The sequence below is a fragment of the Vulpes vulpes genome, chromosome X, assembly GCF_048418805.1.
Source record: "Vulpes vulpes isolate BD-2025 chromosome X, VulVul3, whole genome shotgun sequence".
Taxonomy (NCBI): domain Eukaryota; kingdom Metazoa; phylum Chordata; class Mammalia; order Carnivora; family Canidae; genus Vulpes; species Vulpes vulpes.
In genome coordinates, this window is record NC_132796.1 from 118614201 (window position 1) to 118632161 (window position 17961).

The 17961-nt window shown below is 37.1% G+C and overlaps 1 protein-coding gene across 2 annotated transcripts in view; it reads right to left on the reverse strand.

Annotated features, from left to right (window-relative positions):
• GABRA3 (gamma-aminobutyric acid type A receptor subunit alpha3) overlaps positions 1-17961 on the reverse strand; it is a 316285-nt gene that overhangs the window by 71052 nt on the left and 227272 nt on the right. For both annotated transcript variants that reach the window (XM_072743596.1, XM_072743595.1), the window contains exon 6: positions 3438-3520. In XM_072743596.1, the coding sequence (XP_072599697.1) occupies positions 3438-3520 (83 nt within the window). The remainder of the gene's footprint in view (positions 1-3437; positions 3521-17961) is intronic.

Here is a 17961-nt window from a genome sequence, read left to right on the forward strand (position 1 = left end):
AGGGAAATACAAATCAAAACCACAATGAGATACCACCTCACACCAGTGAGAATGGGGAAAATTAACAAGGCAGGAAACCACAAATGTTGGAGAGGATGCGGAGAAAAGGGAACCCTCTTGCACTGTTGGTGGGAATGTGAACTGGTGCAGCCACTCTGGAAAACTGTGTGGAGGTTCCTCAAAGAGTTAAAAATAGACCTGCCCTACGACCCAGCAATTGTACTGTTGGGGATTTACCCCAAAGATTCAGATGCAATGAAACGGCGGGACACCTGCACCCCGTTGTTTCTAGCAGCAATGGCCACAATAGCCAAACTGTGGAAGGAGCCTCGGTGTCCATCGAAAGATGAATGGATAAAGAAGATGTGGTTTATGTATACAATGGAATATTACTCAGCAATTAGAAACGACAAATACCCACCATTTGCTTCAACGTGGATGGAACTGGAGGGTATTATGCTGAGTGAAATAAGTCAATCGGAGAAGGACAAACAGTGTATGTTCTCATTCATTTGGGGAATATAAATAATAGTGAAAGGGAATATAAAGGAAGGGAAAAGAAATGTTGGGAAATATCAGGAAGGGAGACAGAACATGAAGACTCCTAACTCTGGGAAACGAACTAGGGGTGGTGGAAGGGGAGCAGGGCGGGTGTTGGAGGGTAATGGGTGACGGGCACTGAGGCGGACACTTGACGGGATGAGCAGTGGGTGTTTTTCTGTATGTTGGTAAATTGAACACCAATAAAAATTAATTTAAAAAAAAGGAAAAGCTAAGAAAGAGGATGAAACCCATAAATTCAAATATAAATAGTAAAAGATCTAAGAAAAAAGAACACACACACACAAAAAAAAAAGAAATGAAAAAGATCATCAGAAATATGAGTCATATGGATCCCTGGGTGGCACAGGGATTTATCACCTGTCTTCAACATAGGGCGTCATCCTGAAGTCCCGGGATCAAGTCCCACATCAGGCTCCTACATGGGACCTGCTTCTCCCTCTGCCTGTCTCTCTGCCTTTCACTCTTTCTGGGTCTCTCATGAATAAATAAATAAAATCTTAAAAAAATAAAATAAAATAAAAATAAAATCTTGGTAAAGGTCATATGGTCCTCTATTGCTATGCCTAATGATTTTTCTATTGATTTGCAGACATAGTATAACAAACTGTAGAATTTTCAGATGATGTTGATTTCCACCAGAAAGGCTTAATTCTTTCCTTGCTAAACAGCTAGTGTGGGCGAATTATAACCTTAATCCCATTAGAGACTGAGTTGGATTATAGTTTTGGTTAAATTTGGTATGTCTCTGCTGTTCCCCTGTAACTAGGACATAGCCTCTATGGAGTTTTAAACTGATAGCCTGGCGTGACTTATTTTTTATAGCATTGGTAAACCAGCTTTACTTTTCAGAGGTGTTCATATTTTTTTAGCCTTATGATTTGTGCATATTCAAAATTTAGCAATTGTGTTGAGAGGGACATTAGCCAAGAGTTTGAGACCATCTAGATCTCTATTTTTATCACGTTAGCTCTCTGTGACCATCATGACCATCAAAACTATTGTTTTTTTCTCCTATCATCTAGCAGCAGCCCCAAGCTTAGGGCCAAACTTGAATTCTAAGCTGCAATCTGTGGCCAGAATTGTCAAATACCACAAAAAAATTAAGAAGCTGCAGATCACAAATTCATCTATAAGAGATTCTATTCTTTTTCCAGAATTTTTGTCTTTTGGTTCTCATTGCTTCTACTGTACTAGGTTTTCTAATTATTCATGAGGGGAGCACTGTTCACCCACAGACACTCTTTCTCACTATTTTTGCCACTGTCACTGTAACCATTTCTCATCTGAATTACTGCAATAACCTTTTAACTGGACTTCCTTCTTCTATTCTTCTCATATTTATATTTTCAATAGAGTATCCATAATGGTTCTTTTAAAACATAAGTCAGATAATGTAATCATTTTGTTCCAAATGTTCCAACTACTCCTCATTTTCTCTTAAAATTCAAAGCCCTTTAATGTCCTACAAGACTCTGGATGACATGGCCTCTTCTTTGATCTCATCCTCTCCTAGTACTTTCCCCTTTACTGTGTCTAGCTATTTTGGATGTTCCTTGGAGAAGCCAGACACTTTTCTGACTTGGGGTCTGATCCTTGGATGTTCCCTCTACCTGGAGCATAGTTTCCTCTAATATCTGCATTGTTAATGCTGTTACCTCCTTAAAATTTCTGCTTAATTGTCACTTTTTCAAAGATGCCTATGCTGATTGCCCTATTTTAAATTTCAATGGCAACACCTATCTTCCACCTAGACAAGACTGATTCCCCTTATTCTGCAGTACTTTTATATCTTCCCATGGTAATTTTCACTTTACAACATACTTTATACTTTACATTTTAATCTGTTGTTTATTTTCTCTTCCACCATCCCTCTCTCCTCTATAATATAAGCTCCACAAAGACAGGGTCTTTGTTTTATTCATGGATGTATTCTAAACTCCTACAATAGAGCCTGGCACATAAGAGACAATCTATAAGTATTTGACAATGATTGAAAAAATATGTCACATGTAATTATTTGGGTCTTTTCAAATGTACTTTCTACTTTAAAATATAGAGCTAAATTTAATTTAGACACAATCAACACAGACCTTGATATATTGCTCAGATGACTCCCTATATGAAACTTACTTTAAAATTCTTAGAGTTAGAAACTCACTCAAATTCTATTCAATTTTGATTTTTCTAATTTTCTTGAAAATGGGCTATGTATTTACTCATTTCTCTGTCAGATTTACAGTTAATGGTAAAGGCAATACTCTGTAAAAATGAGAAAATTTCCAGGGTCTCTTTCTATCTACCATTTACTGCAGAGAATTAGATAGAACTATATGAGATGCAAGTAAAATAGGCATTTCAAAAATATAAACACATTCTCTTTTGGAAATCTTGTCCTTTGGAAGCTGCTACTATACTCTATATTGGCTCTGGTTTTTTTTGTTGTTGTTCATTCATTCATTCTCAAGTTTTTATTTAAATTGCAGTTAGTTAACATACAGTGTACTATTAGTTTCAGGTGTTCCAATGTAATGATTCATCACTTATGTACAACACTCAGTGTTCATCACAATATATTAACTCTGTCTTGCTATACCTTCTGGACAATTAGGAAACAGATGTTAATGTTTCAATCTAATGACAAAAATGAGTCTGAAATGGTGAGATAATATTTGCTATCTAGAAAGAAAACAATTAAAAGCTAAGTCTCCTCCTCCTGATCAGTTAGTACTATTCAACCCCACGCTCCTACCCCATTCCCATACCAGCCTGGTTCAGCTTTAGATTTCAGCTTTAGAAACTACTAGGGGACAGAACAGGAAATACTGTTTCTTTTGGAAGAAGATCAGGTAAACAGAAAGTGACAAAATACGTACAGCTTCCAAACTTCAGTGGGCAGGCATGTACATCCATAGGAAAATCTTCCAAATGCATGGGGCACTCAGCATGAATTGTTAACCTAAAAGAAAGGAGAACAGAAAATGAGATTAAGCTAAACTGAATGGGGTTAAACACAGAACTGAGTTCCTATTCACCAACAATGAGGTGCCTCTAAGAATAATGGGGTTTTGTTTATTTAGGTTTAGTGAGATTGAAGTCTTTATGAACACAAGGGATGAATTAAATGAACTAGAGAGTCTCTCAAAGCAGCATTCAGATTTTTAGATCAGATTTGAATCCCATCTTACCGCTTTTAGAGAAACAAATATAATTATCTTCTGTAGCTGAGTTCCTTTACTCAGCTCTCCTCCTCAAAGAAGCCTGAAAACACAAGATCCTGACTCATTCACTCCTGGTAGCAGTTTAGTTATTTATTAAGTAATTCTCAACAGGCTATCAAGTAAGTTAACCAATTTAAAGACTGCACCGGAAAGATGAATATCTTTACCCTGATAATGAATAAGAATGAAAGATGGCTCTGCTGCGTACAGCAACTGCGATAGCTTTGTTGAAGAAGATGACTCTTGGAGAACACATATACACACTTGTGTATGCATGCACATGCATACACGTGCACACACACAGACACACACACACAACTAGTCAGGAAAAAATATATAAAGGTAATGGGGGACATCAAAAACCTCAGAGGTTAAGTCTAAAGATCTCATGCTTTTTTAATAGGAATAACATGTAGGAGAGACTTTATGGATTCCTCAATGAAAATCTGAATGGGGTATGATTTGCCATGCCCACATATTCATCTTTCTGCTTTAGTCTGCTTAAATTATCTATTCAAGATTTCCCCTCTGGGTTCTTTAAAGAATTTTGAGCTTTTAGTTTTCCTTTCCTTTCCTACATAGATAGTAGCCTCCTATGTAGAAATGGGACCTACACAGCAAAAATTCAGAGTTCTTTGGAGCCTAGCTCTAATTAGTTATTTCTAGTTAATCAGTATATCTCCCAGTTATACTGGATTCAATCTATGCCATCCTCTTGGAGTTCTAGGTGGCCAACTTGCCAGCATCTCCAACCCTAGTTAATTGTTAAACCTGATGAATGTGTAACACTTCACAAATGATCAGAGGAACAATACTAGACAATGTACAAAGCAGGCTGATTAAAAAAAATATGTTCAGGTGTGTATTAGCAACAACTCTAGGATAAAAGGCAGAAAACAAGTATATGCCCATCTCTTATTTTTAGTTCTCCTATCTAAACAGTAAGAGATAGAAACTAGATGGCAAGTGTTCTCGTAGACCTAATTAATCCCTTTGATATTCATAAAATTTTCCATGTGTCTTGGACAAAAGCTTAATTCTCAAGTCAGCCTGCAATATCCTACCAATTCACTCTTTATTCTCAAGGAATAAAAGGGGTTTCATAATTCAAGGAATTTGACACACGGAAATGTATTTTACTCAGAAACCTGTTCCTTGTGTTGGATACTTAAAAGATTTCATGAGGGTTTAATAAAGAAAATTGTGTTCCTTCTTTCCACTTATATTAGTATTTCTAAGACACTGCCTTTTATGAGTAATACCAAGGGGAAATTACTTTATGTCTACCCAGCAGTCCTGGAGACATGGCAAATAAGACCACAACAAATAGATTATCAAAGCAAGATGCAAAGGGTACTGATTTCTGATTAATGGAGGATCTTATTTATATAACTTTTCTGTCTTCTTTCCCACACACTCTGCGCTCATCCTACCTAGGCACACAGCAAAGAGGAGAGAGCAGATGTGGGTGAGAGCAGGGTATTTCACAAGCCAGTTTATACTGTGATCTTTTTAAGATTTTATTTATTTAAGAGAGAGAAAGAGAGTACAAGCAGAAGGAGGGGCAGTGGGAGAGGGAGAATCAGGCTCCTGCTCAGCAGGGAGCCCAATGTGGGGCTCTATCCCAGGACGGAGGGATCATGTCCCAAGCCAAAAGCAGACGCCAAACTGACTGAGACACCCAGGTGCCCCCAATGTGCCGTGTTCTTCTCATTGGTTCTTTTTTTTTTTTAATGTTGTCCTTTTTTAAAAAAGATTTTATTTATTTATTCATGAGAGATAGAGAGAGAGGCAGAGACATGGACAGAGAGAGAAGCAAGCTCCCTGCAGGGAGACCTATGTGGGGCTCAATCCCAGGACCCCAGGATCACACCCTGAGCCGAAGGCAGACACTCAACCACTGAGCCACCCAGGCATCCCTTCTCACTGGTTCTTAAGCACATCCTAATGCTCTCTGACATCCCATGTCATGCTGTCTTCTTCCTTTCTTCCTTCTCTTTACCTTGTTAGAACTTTCAAGACCCCTTCAAGCTTCTCTGCAGCAGAAAGCAGACTAACTATACTCAGACTAATATCCTCATCACTGTAATCTATGTCATAAACATTTCCATCCCCTCCAAAAGTTTCCTTCCACTCTCTTTTTATTATTGTCGTTGTTATTGTTGTTGTTTCATATGACAAGAACACTTAACATAAGATCTGTCCACTTAGCAAATTTTTAAGTATACTATAGAATATTGTTAATTGAGAAAAGGACCTGAATAGATATTACTCCAAAGAAGACATATAACACAGGTATATTAAAAGGCACTCAATATCACTAATCATCAGGGAAATGCAAATGAAATCCACAATGAGATATTACCTCATACCTGTTAGATAGATTATTATCAAAAAAGACAAGAGATAGCAAGTGTTGATGAGGATGTGGAGAAAAGGCAACCCTGTGCACTGTTAGTGGGAATGTAAATTGGTGCAGCCACTAGGGAAAACAGTATGGAGGTGCTTCAAAAAATTAAAAATAGAATTACCTTAGGATCCAGCAATCCTACTTTTAAGAATATATATACAAAGTTACTGAAATCAGGATTTCAAAGAGATATCTGCACTCCCATGTTCATTACAGCATTATCCACAATAGCCAAGACATGGAAGCAATCTAAGTATTCATCAATAGGTGGATAAGAAAATGTATATAAACATACAATGGAATATCATTTAGCCTTAACAAAAGAAGGACATCCTGCCTTTTCAACCACATTGATGAACTTAGAGGACATTATGCTAAGTGAAATAAACCAGAGAAAGAAAGACAAATAACTACAAATACTATGATCTCTCTTAGATGTAGAATCTAAAATAGTCAAACTCATAGAAGCAGAGAGTAGAATGGTGATTGCCAGGGCCTGATGGGGAGGGAAGGGGGAGATATTAGTGAAACAGTATTAAGTCTTAGTTTACAAGGTAAATAAGTCCTAGAGACCTATTGTACAGCAAATTATCTTCAGTGGGTTTTTCATGAAAGGCCAGAGGCCCCTCAAAATGTGACATTCAGATCATAGGGACTTTGTTCCAGTCCAAGGTTTGGCCTGCTTTGATTCTTATGCAAAAACAAGACAGGAAAAAAAGAAAAAAACAAGACAGGAAGTAAGAGGCAATTCAGGAAATAAGAGGCAATTCAGGAAATCTCTTTCTCTGGGGGTAAAGGATACAGGATAGAAAGGAAGCCCTTTTTAGCACTGCATGTGTGCATACATGTGTACACATGCACACACACACACCCTCCCCTCCATTTCTGTGTTTTGCAGCATCCTGGCTTCCTTGTCACCCTACCCTTTGCTGCTCAACAGTTGGTTTCTATTACACCAGAGTAAAAAGTTACAGTTTTATTACTGCTATGGCCCCCTAACTGGTCTCTCTTCTGTCACCCTTTGCTTTTACAGTGTATTCTCCACACAATAGCTTTCTAATGCTTCCTTATCATTTTTAAGTATGTATGTATGTATGTATGTACGTACGTATGTATGTATTTGACAAAGAGAAAGAGAGAGGATGCACACAAGCAGGGGGAGAGGGAGAAGCAGACTCCCCGCTGAGCAGGGAGCCTGACATGGGGCTCAATCCCAGGAGCCCAGGACATGACCTGAGCCAAAGGCAAGATGCTTAACAGACTGAGTCACCCAGGTGCCCCTAATGATTCCTCATCTCCTACAGACAAAAAGCCAAAGTCCTTGTCATAGCTGAGAGGGTCTTGTATGACCTTCTGTTCCCCTCTGGCTTATCTCCTACAATGCCCTCCATTGTTCACTTTGTTCTAGCCACACTGGCTTCCTTGCTGCCTTATTGAAAACATCTGGTTTTATTTCCTCAGGTGTTTTACATATGATGAAACTGAAGGGAAGGAAATTGTCCATATCACCTAACAAGTCTGGTCCAGAGCTGACTAAAAATTTCCTGATTCTTTGGTGGAGTCATCAAATATTTTTTCTAAAGATTTTATTTATTTATTCATAAGAGACACAGAGAGAAGGCAGAGACATAGGCAGAGGGAGAAGCAGGCTCCTCGCAGGGAGCCCATTGTGGGACTTGATCCTGGGACTCCGGGATTACGCCCTGAGCTGAAGGCAGACACTCAACCACTGAGCCACCCAGGCATCCCTCATCAAGATTTTTGAACACCTACTAGGTGTCAGTTATTATTCTAAGCAATTTAAGTACATTAGTAAACATACCAAGAATGCTGCTCTCTAGGGCTTACATTTGAGTAGAGGGAAGACCAAAAATAATTAAAAGGTAAATAAGTAAGTAAGAAAATAAATAAATAAATGATATAGTAAAAGGTAATATGCCTCAGGAAGAAAAATAATATTTGAGTAAAAAGTATTAGAGAGGGATTGCAATTTTCAATAAGGTTTTTAGGGAATACCTCACTGAGTAGGTGACATTTGAGCAATGACCTGAAGGAAATGAGACTGAGCCTTGTAGACACTTGGAGGAAGAACATTAAAAGTAGTGGGAGTAATAAATGCAAAGGCCTTGAGGTAGAAGTTTGTCCAGTATATTCAAGGAATAGCAAGTAGACCACTGTGGCTATAGTGGAGACATGAAGAAGAAAGATTAATAAAAGACAAATTTAAAGAGGAAATTATGGGAAAATGGCCCTCCTAGAATATTTTGGTTTTCACCTTAAATGAAATATGGAGGTATTGCATGATTTTTAGTAGAATGGTGATTTGATCTAATGTTTTAGGATTATTCTGGCAGCTGTGTAAAGAATAACTTGCAGGGCAACAGCAGGAAGATGAAATTCAGCACCCATTCATGATCCAAAACTCTCAAAAAACTACAAATAGAAGGTAACTTTGTCAACTGATAAATAATATTTGTGAAAAATCTACATTAAGAATCATACTTTATGATGAAAGACTACTTCCTCTTACAATCATGAACAAGATAATGATGTCCACTCTCTCTCATTAAGCATTTTCTTGGAGATTTTAATCAGTCTAAGAAGAAAAGCAATGGGAAGTGACTGCTAATGGTTATGGAGTTTCTTTTTTAGAGCAATTAAAATATTCTGAAGTTACATATTGGTGATGCCTGCACAACCCTGTAAATATATCAGAAAACATTTACTTATACACTTTAAAAGGGTAAATTATGGGACATGTGAATCATATTTCAGTAAAGCTATTTACAAATTTAGGCAAGCTATGGGTGCCTGGTGGCTCAGTTGGTTAAGCATCTGCCTTTGGCTCAGGTCATGATCTCAGGTCCTGGGATCAAGGCCCACATGGAGCCCCACATGGAGCCCCACATTGAGCTCCCTGATCAGCAGGGAGTCTGCTTCTCCCTCTCCCTCTGCTCCTCCCCCCTTGCTCAGGTGTGTATTCTCTCTCTCTCTCTCTCTCTTTTATTTTTTTTATTTTTTATTTTTTAAATTTTTATTTATTTATGATAGTCACACAGGGAGAGAGAGAGAGAGGCAGAGACACAGGCAGAGGGAGAAGCAGGCTCCATGCACCGGGAGCCCGACGTGGGATTCGATCCCGGGTCTCCAGGATCGCGCCCCAGGCCAAAGGCAGGTGCTAAACCGCTGTGCCACCCAGGGATCCCCCCCTCTCTCTCTTTTAAATACATAAATAAAATCTTTTAAAAAATTTAGGCAAGCTAAAGAAGTTAAAGACATAAAAAAGGGAAAATAAGAGGCAAAACTGTCTTTAATTTCAAGTAACAGTTTTTAGATATTCCATGTTTATAGAAGTCCTAACATCATTAAGATTCTCTCCAAATTAATCAATAGATTCAACACATTCCTTATCAAAATCTCAGAAGCTTTTCTTTTTGTAAAAATAGCAAGCTGATCCTAAAAGTTATATAGGAATACAAAGAATCTAGAATAAGTAATACATATTTAGAAAGAAAAAAAAAACTGTGAGTACTTTTACTTCCCAACTTCAAAATATACCAGCAAGCTACAGTAATCAATACAGCATGGACTTGGTCTAAAGATAGGCAATATAGATGAAAGGAAAAGAATAGAAAGCCCAGAGATGAACTTCCACATTTATGGTGAGTTGATTTTGACCAAGATTCAAGGCAATTCAATGCATAAAAAAATAGCAATTTCAATAAATGGTGCTGGGAGAATATCTACATGCAAAAAGATGAACATAGACTCATATCATAAACAAAAATCAACTCTAATGGAACATAGACTAAAATTTAAGAGCTAAAAGTACTAAAAAATCATAGGAGAAAAATCTTTATAATCTGGAGTCAGGCAAAGATTTCTTAGAACAACAAAAATATGAGCTATAAAAAATAAAAAGTATGAAAAAATGGACTCATCAAAATTTAAACATTTTGCTCTTCAAAAGACACCATAAGAAAATGAAAAGACAGAAAAAAAGAAAATGAAAAGACAGCCATAAAATGAGTAAATATATTTGTGAATCATGTATTGATAAAGAATCTGTATTAAGAAAATATAAATAATTCTTACAACTCAAAAATGAGAAAAACAGCCCAATTTGAAAATGAGGAAGATATTTAAATATACATTTAATTTAAACATTTTTGTCAAGTAATACGGACATAAAAAGATACACAACCTCATCAGTCATTTAGGGAAATACAAATTAAAATCACAGTGAGATACTGCTACATGTATATCAGAATGGCTAGAATAAAAAAAAAAGACTGACAATATCAAGTGTTTCCAAGAATTTGGATAAAATGTAACCTCATAAATCATTGGTGGAAATGTATAATGCTAAAGCACACTTTGGAAAACATTTTGGCAGTTTCTTAAAAAATTAAACATATACTTCCTTTAAAAGCCCGTGGTTCCACTCTAATTCTTTTTTATCCAAGAGAGAAACATATGTCCATGGAAAAACTTGTTCATGGAATTATTTACGATAGCCAAAAGTTGGGAACAACCTAATGTCCACCAAATAATGAATGAACAAAATGTGGTAGATTCACACAATAGAATATTAATCATTAATGAAAAGGAATAAGGACAACAACATGAGGGCACTTGGATGGCTCAGTTGAGCACCCAACTCTTGATTTCAGCTCAGTTCATGATCTCAGGGTCAAGATAGAGCCCTGTGCAGACTCTGTACTTGGGCAGGACCCTGCCTAAAATCCTCTCTCTCCCTCTTACTCTCCGTTTCCCCATCCTCCTCCTTGCACATTCTCGCTCATTCTCTAAAAACAAACAAGCATAAGGACAACATGGATGATTCTCAAGTGCATTATGCTACATGAAAGTAACCAGACACAAAAGGTCACATACTGTATGTTTCTATTCACATTAAGTGTCCAGGAAAGGTAAATCTATAAAGACAGGAAGTAGATTAGTGGTTGCCTGAGACTGGGGTGGGAATCAATGATGACTACAGATTCGTGGAGAATTTTTTAGAGGTGATAGAAATATTCTAAATCTGTGGTTATAGTTGCACAACTCTGTAAATTTACTAAAAATCATTGAATTGTACTCTTAAAACAGATAAATTTATCATATGTAAATAATACTTCAAAAAGAGCTCTTATAAAATTAAAAAAAGCAAGAGAGGCATTATAGCATAGCTTTTAAGAGCATGGATTCCAAAGCTAGACTATAATATTTACAGCCCAACTCTACCTTTTAGTAGCTATATGCAAGTTATTTCAGTTCTCTGTGCTTTGTTAGCTTACATTTTACAAATGCTAATTAAAGTTCTAAAAATGGATAACATTATGAAGGAAGACAAGAAGTCTAAGGGCTGAGATTCAGGGTACAATAATTGGATTAATGTCTTTTACAAATGGATCCTAATACCAGTGATTGTCAAGATCTCATCTATTTCCTATATTATGCGCTACCAATGGATAGTATAAATTTTACCTCTCTTGGAAGGTATGTATCAGAATCTCAAAGTGGAAAGGAAGCATGAAATAAGGAGGTAAATGACAGGCTGACTCTGGTGGTCTGAAAATGTTTACTCCAATGATCATGCTATGCCATCTCATTTAGAATACCTGCTAGTGACTTAGAGCCACTGAGTCAATAGTTTCTTTTCTACTCCTTTGGAACTGAGACAAATTTGTGACTTGGTTATTTGGTGCCCTATCTCATCCCCAATGGAAATATCTAAGTACATTTCCAAAATGAGCACACATATCAGAGACTATTCTTACTATGTGATTTGCTGATTATTTTTTTACTATATCATTGACACAAAAGCCAAGGCTTACTTTATATTTATTATATAGTGCTTTGCATTTTTAGAATTTTTTTGGAACTTGTCTCCTGAACTAGACTGAATACCACACGTAAGTCATTTGCTTTTAGGTGGTAATGTACCCAAATGTACTAACCCAACAAGAAAAAATCTCCAACTCAGATGTTAATGCATCCATGTTCTCAGTACCCATTTGCCTTAGGCCCAAGAAAGCAATCCTCCTGGAAAATGAGTCTCTGGTCCTCATATCTTGATAATACTTCTCACTTTACTAAGCTACATGTCATTTCTTTAGCCTTCTACTACTGCAATGCCTACAACACATTCCTTATCTAGAACACTGTGGAGCTATATGCATAACATTTGTACACCCCAAAATATGCATGTCATACCTCAAGAGTTCTAGAAACTATAAAATGAATATGAATCAAAATGAATCACCTAGTTCTCAACTGCCACACAGAAAAACATCACATTATTTCTAGATTTATGCATATAGAATACCAATTTTTTTTAAAGTAGAGGCGTAACATAGGAAAAAATCTAGAGAAGTTTCTGAACTGAAGCTTTAAAGGTTAAAGATCTAAATTTTATTGAGTATATGCACTCATTGTTCAGTGAGATAGTCAACACATTAATAAAGGAAGAAGAAGCTTAAATTTAGTTGGCACAAGGGTCTCTGGAGTTCAGTATGAGTCTCACTGTAGACAATATGTCACCTGGTGTTTTACAAATGGAACAATCTGCTCTGAATTCTGAGAAATGTTCTTTCTAAAAACCAAAGGGTAAAAAAACACTATTCCAGAAGTGATTGAGAGGCGAGGCAGTCTCTTTCTATGACCATAGAATAAAGGACAGGATGTGAAATCTATGCTAAAAAAGAAAAGAGAGTAAATCATTACTAGCCATTATCAGTAGAGGATGAGCCATTTCAGATATACAAATACCAAACACCAAAACCAAGCAGCACATTAGTCATAAGAATCCCACATGTCTGCAGGCTTACCATTAAATCCTTGAGGTATAGGCAAAAGACTTTAGTACACTGGAAGGCCCTTGGGCTTCCTAATTGGAAAACTGCCATTTACCACTGAATTTAGCCTTTTAGGGAGTACACATAAGTTTTAACAATTACCTCAGACGTGTAGCTCCAGCCTCATTTTCTAACATTCACACTTTCCCTGACTCTCCAGCCATCTGCAGATATGTGTGATTTCACCACACAAAGCTCTCATGTTTCTGTCTTTGGACACATTGTGTTTTTTTTTTTCTACCTAAAATGTTATTTCCCTTGATATGTGCAACAAATTTCCTTCAAGTCCTTGCTCAAATATTACCTCTTCCATAATACTTTGTATATGTGCTGTAGGCATAGTGAGTTCTCCAGCCCACAGAAATCCCAGAGTTCTTTGGACAAATACTTTAGTTTTTAGTACTGTTCAAAAAACTTTCTAGGCCCAAGATGAAGCTGTTCCTGCTTTGGATGCTACGTCAACAAACTGAAACTTAGATGACTTCTATGTTCCTATAAATATTCTACTTAACCAGAAACACAGTATATTTAGTCAGCCAATCCCCAAATGCCAAGCCAACACTGGACCTTTTCATCCCAAACAAGGTTGACTATATGGCCCTGGTCAATCAGATATTTTCTACCTTTCTCTTCCTACTTCTTTATTCTTTATCCTATGAAAGCTTTCTGTCTTCTGCCCCATTTTTCAATTTTGCAAAAAGAGACTGTCCACCTCATGAAGTGAAATAAAGTTTGTTAGTATTAACTAAATTGTTTTCTTTAATCATTTTTAGTAGCACATAAGATTATCAGGATCTGTTTATGTGTCTGTCTCCTGAACAGGACTGTAACTTGAAAGAAGAGTCTCTATCATTATAATCCTACACCTCTTATGGTGGTTTGCCCATAGGAGATAGGCAATAAATGCTTCTCGACCTAATAAATATTCTGTAAGATTAAGTAGTTATTTTCAATCCTGTTTCCCAGAAGAAGAAACTAAGGCCCAGAGAGGGGAAATGCCTTGTCCATGGTTACATGCTGATATGGGCCAGAGTTGGGGCTCTTACCCAGAGCTCCTACTTCCTACTCTAAAGTTCATTTCACTACGACATACAGTCTCCACTATGTCTAGGAGTAGCATCTAAAATAGCTTCATTCTTTGGGATTAGAGGGACTCTTCTGGTGATCTGTAAATCCCCTCCCCCTTCGTGTTAGAATGAGCTTTTTAAACAGACTCAATCTGTCTGGAGATCAGCTTCTTGCCTTTAAGAATAAAGGCAATTCTTGCTATTTTGAGGCCCTGATTTCCTCTTGCAGCTGACCATTTGTTAATACATTCTTCCTTTCTTCCCTCCAGCTCAATGCCAGTTCTCCTGTGAAACCCTTCCACATCTAGACCCATGCCTCCAAGTCATAAGGAAACCTGTATTCTTTAGTTCAAAGCACTTCATTCTTGGCTTTTTGTGAAAATTCTAATATGCCTCGTAGTACAATGAATGATCTGTCCCATCTTTCCTGCCAGGATATGAGTTCATGGAAGGTAGGAATTGATATCACCACACAGAGTATGCAGCATAATTTGTGATTGATTGAGGACTTCTACTATTACTTGCTTCTCACCTCATTGTAAGCTTTCTCAGAGCCCAAAATGAGCCACTCCACATCTTCTATGCCCTTACCTCTGTTCATTAGAGTGAGGCTCACTAAGTATGGTTCCGTGAGTCAGTTTCTAGCTTAATGGAAGAGGAACTACAGGTAGAAAGGGCAAAAGCCATAAAAAAAAAAGGACTGGGAAACAAAGCTATTGGCGCGTGGCTGATTCGACTACATTAAATCCTACAGAGCTAACAATGTGATCCAAATGCCTTCCCTGGTTCCTGGCCATTTCAGAGGCAATCTCTATAATAAAGATTCATGTGCAAGCTATTTGCATCTAAAGTAGGAAAAGACTAGCTTTCCTGTTATCATTTTCACCATTTACCTTTGAAATAATTTGTCTTTGGAAATCCCAAGTACATAAGCAAAACTGACCCAATTGTACAATCAAAGAATAAAGGAAGGCGTGAAGGTCTGAATATGACAGGAAGCCTCTTTTCATTTTTTCTCAATGATGCAACATAGAAAGTGAGTTCTTGTTTTCTCTAATTTTCAGCTAAATGTAGGACAATATTACTGTGTAGCTTAACACAAAAAGACATCTTGTGCAATGTATTCAATTTTATCAAAATCCCATTGTGTCGAAGTTCTGAGTTCCAGAACTGAATTTCCAACTGCAGCTTGCCACGTGCACCTCAGACTCATTATGCTTAAGTTTTATATCCCTTACATTCCTTTGTTAGAGAAAAGGGTAGGATGGATTGGAGAAAAAACTTTGCTTTAACCTAAGAATGATTTGGGTTTCTGTACCAGCTCTACCACTTGCTACTGGTATGACTTTGGCTCTACTGAAACTTCAGTTATTAAATATAAAAGTGGGGGTTATTAACACAAAAATCTCCAGAGTGGACATGTGCCACGACATGTATCAAGCAATTCATAAGGCTTATCACATTTACGTCCCACAGCAGCCATATGAGACAGGCACTGTGAATCTTAACAATGGATCCTTTTCATAGATAAAGGATTAGCAGTAGTCTTACTGCAGAACCTATCTTCTTAATCACATCGCTGTGTGCAATAATGCACAATCACTGCCATGAGAAATGAGATAAATATATGTGAAGCACCTAGCACATCACCTGGTATATAGAAAATCCTAAATAAGTGTAAATTCTCTAAACACACTTTCCTCTCTATAAAATATCTGCTGCTTCTTTTACATTGCTTTAAAAAAATACCATCACAATCCTCTCAGTACCCAGGGAGAGTTGTAAGGGACATTCTCATCATGCTCTCTTCTTCATTATCCCACATCTAGCTAGACACCAAGTTCTTTTGAAACCTCTCTTTTCTTCTCCACTCTTACTTTTTGCTGCCTTTGCTTCATCCATAAATAGTTTTCTCTGGACTACAAGATGGTCAACTAACTGGTATCCCTGCTTCGAACTGATTCTCCAGAGTGCAACCTGACATTTTAATTTGAAAACAAAACAAAACAAAACAAAACAAAACAAAACCTCTGGAATTGGCAGACAATTGTCAGCTGTTCACCAAATCCATTTCTTTTCCCAGCCTGTCTTGCAGTTAGGCATGTCCATGTGATCTCATTCTAGTCAAAGAAATATCAGTAGAAATAAGTATACTACTCAAATCCAGACTTTAAACACTTCCCACATACAATCCTCCATGCTCTTTCCTTTTCGACTCACTTGATAAAGAGAAGCACAGTGGTCTTGGAAGACATGTATTGAATATGGTAGAAACACCAGATGAAAGGAGCTTGGGTCCCTGAAACACCACTTAGGAATGAGCCACCTGCTTTGAAATTTATAGAGCAAAAAATACACTTCCATCAGGTTTAAACTATTATACATTTTTGGGTTCACAAAATTGTCACATAAATGATCTGAGCATGCTGCTCCTTTTTAGAAAAACTAATAATGCTTCCCTATAAGTACAGAATGAATATATTCTGTATCTCTTCCAGATTATTATCCCTTATCTGTTATGCAAAATCCCTTCCAAATAGGCATGCTATGTGGCTATATTTAGCATTACCCCACCTTATCACTGCCATTCTCCAAAAGCTTATTTACTGCTCCACATTCAATAGGAATGTTAATACTTGAATTATTATCACTTCTCTAACCGTACTTCCATTATCCCAGGGGACTTCTTTACTTATTGGGAGCACTCACGACATACTGATCATCACCAACTTCCAATTAGGCACCAAATACCACCAATGCTACATGTTGTATATCCATCTCCTTTTTCAAACTTATTTAGTGGAAAAAGCAGTAGCTTGAGACAGACCTGCATTTGCTCAATAAATGCATGATTTCAGCAAATAATCTATTTTTAAAAGTATTTATTCATTTATTTTTTTTACTTTTTATTTAAATTCAGTTTAATTAACACATGCTGTATTATTAGTTTCAGAGGTAGAATTCAGTGATTCATCAGTTGCATATAACACTCAGTGCTATTTCAAAGTACCCTCCTTAATGGTCATTACCCAGTTACCCCATCTGCCCACCCTATAGTTAAGAGTCTCTAATGTTTTGACTCCCTTTCTGTTTTTCTCTTATTTTCCTTTCTCTTCCCCTGTGTTAATCTGTTTTGTTGCTTAAATTCCATATATGAGTGAAATCATGATAATTGTCTTTCTCTGACTTATGTCACTTAGCATAATACCCTCTAGTTTCATCCACATCAGGGCAAATGGCAAGATCTCATTCTCTTTGATGGCTGAGTAATATTGCATTGTACAAATATATCACTTCTTCTTTATCCATTCATCTGTTTATAGACATCTGGGCTCTTTCCATAGTTTGACTATTGTGGACATTGCTGCTATAAACATTGGGGTGCATGTGCCTCTTTGAATCACTAGGTTTGTACCCTTTGGATAAGTACCTAGTAGTATAATTGCTGGATCATAGAGTAGCTTATAGTAGTTCTTGAGGAACTTCCACAAAAACTCTGCTCTCTAGAGTAGCTGCACCAGTTTGCATTCCCACCAACGGTGTAAGAGGGTTCCCTTTTGTCTGCATCCTCACTAACACTGCTGTTTCCTGAGTTGTTAATTTTAGCCATTCTGACCAGTGTGAGGTAGTATCTCATTGTGGTTTTTATTTGTATTTGCCTGATGCTCAGTGATGTTGAGCATCTTTCATGTGTCTGTTGGTTGGTCATTTGTACATCTTCTTTGGAAAAGGTCTGTTCATGCCTTCTGCCTTTTTTTTTTTTTTTGTAACCAAAACTTTAATCCCAAGGATTTTCACAAGCATATTACAAATGACAGCATGAAAAAAATCTTGCAAAAAAAAAA